Source organism: Trichinella spiralis (assembly GCF_000181795.1).
Source record: "Trichinella spiralis strain ISS 195 chromosome Unknown Scfld3901, whole genome shotgun sequence".
NCBI lineage: Eukaryota > Metazoa > Nematoda > Enoplea > Trichinellida > Trichinellidae > Trichinella > Trichinella spiralis.
In genome coordinates this window covers 1-839 of record NW_003530840.1, presented here as the reverse complement: position 1 = coordinate 839, position 839 = coordinate 1, and the positions used below count along the sequence as shown (strand labels likewise).

General features: G+C 45.8%; 1 protein-coding gene across 1 annotated transcript; it reads left to right on the top strand.

Annotated features, from left to right (window-relative positions):
• The first annotated feature begins 177 nt into the window (after positions 1-177).
• Positions 178-692, top strand: Tsp_14913 (conserved hypothetical protein). Its single transcript, XM_003367661.1, has 3 exons — positions 178-406; positions 466-519; positions 559-692. Exons 1-3 carry the CDS (start codon positions 178-180, stop codon positions 690-692), a joined length of 417 nt encoding a protein of 138 aa, XP_003367709.1.
• The last annotated feature ends 147 nt before the right edge of the window (positions 693-839 follow it).

Here is an 839-nt window from a genome sequence, read left to right as displayed (position 1 = left end):
TGTGGTGGATTCGTATCCAGCATGATACATTTTCTGAGTATCCACCTGAGTGCTGAACCTGCACCATCAAAATCCCGGACGTTCCATCAAGCCGACAAGTTGCTGACTCCAATTCCTCAATCAAAAGTGTGAGAACGTGCTTCTTGACACATAAAGTAATAGAGTGGGAATTCATCAATGACTGAGCTCCTTGGTGCGGGAGCTACTGGGAACGATTGGTCCGGTCAATTGAAAAAATGGCGTTGGCAGGCGTGCTGGGTCGAAGCAGGACAGAAGCAGAGAAACTATGTACAGGCTTCTGCCGAAATCAAAGCCACTTGTGTGTACCACCAATTAAATAATCGATGTCGACGAATAATCGACTGTTTTGATGATTCACGTTCGATTGGTCAAGGAAGACAATCGCGTATGAGCAGCTAGAATGGCGTTTGAGGGAATCGAAAATACCGTCTACTAAAATTGAAGAACAATTTTCTCGTCATTGCGTTCGCAACCTTGTGGTCCATGACCCGAAGCAGGGTAATTGCATCGAAACAGGAAGCTTCGGATAGCTTGCAGTAGGTCTTCCGGATGAGCTAACAGTGGATCGAGGTTCCAAGGAATCAGGAAGAGTTTGGTACATCCTGTGGCAACGAGAGTCGACACTCTCACCTTCACTTACCAGAAAGTGTTGTGCCGTCGACGTACATTGACTAAGAAATTTGATGAGACGCCGTCGACCACTTGGACAGTGGCTGGTTTCGATAGAATATTTGGAAGATTTACTATGGATCACTTTTCATCGGGCCCTGTATTCAGTTTCACATGGAGGAAATGACATGATTGATGTGTACGGTCTT

Coding starts and splice junctions, on each gene's coding strand:
- Tsp_14913 (XM_003367661.1), top strand. CDS start 178: ATGACTGAGCTCCTTGGTGCGGGAGCTACTGGGAACGATTGGTCCGGT. Junction 407..465: donor TGGTCAAGGAAGACAATCGC/GTATGAGCAGCT, acceptor CTAAAATTGAAG/AACAATTTTCTCGTCATTGC. Junction 520..558: donor GGTCCATGACCCGAAGCAGG/GTAATTGCATCG, acceptor GATAGCTTGCAG/TAGGTCTTCCGGATGAGCTA.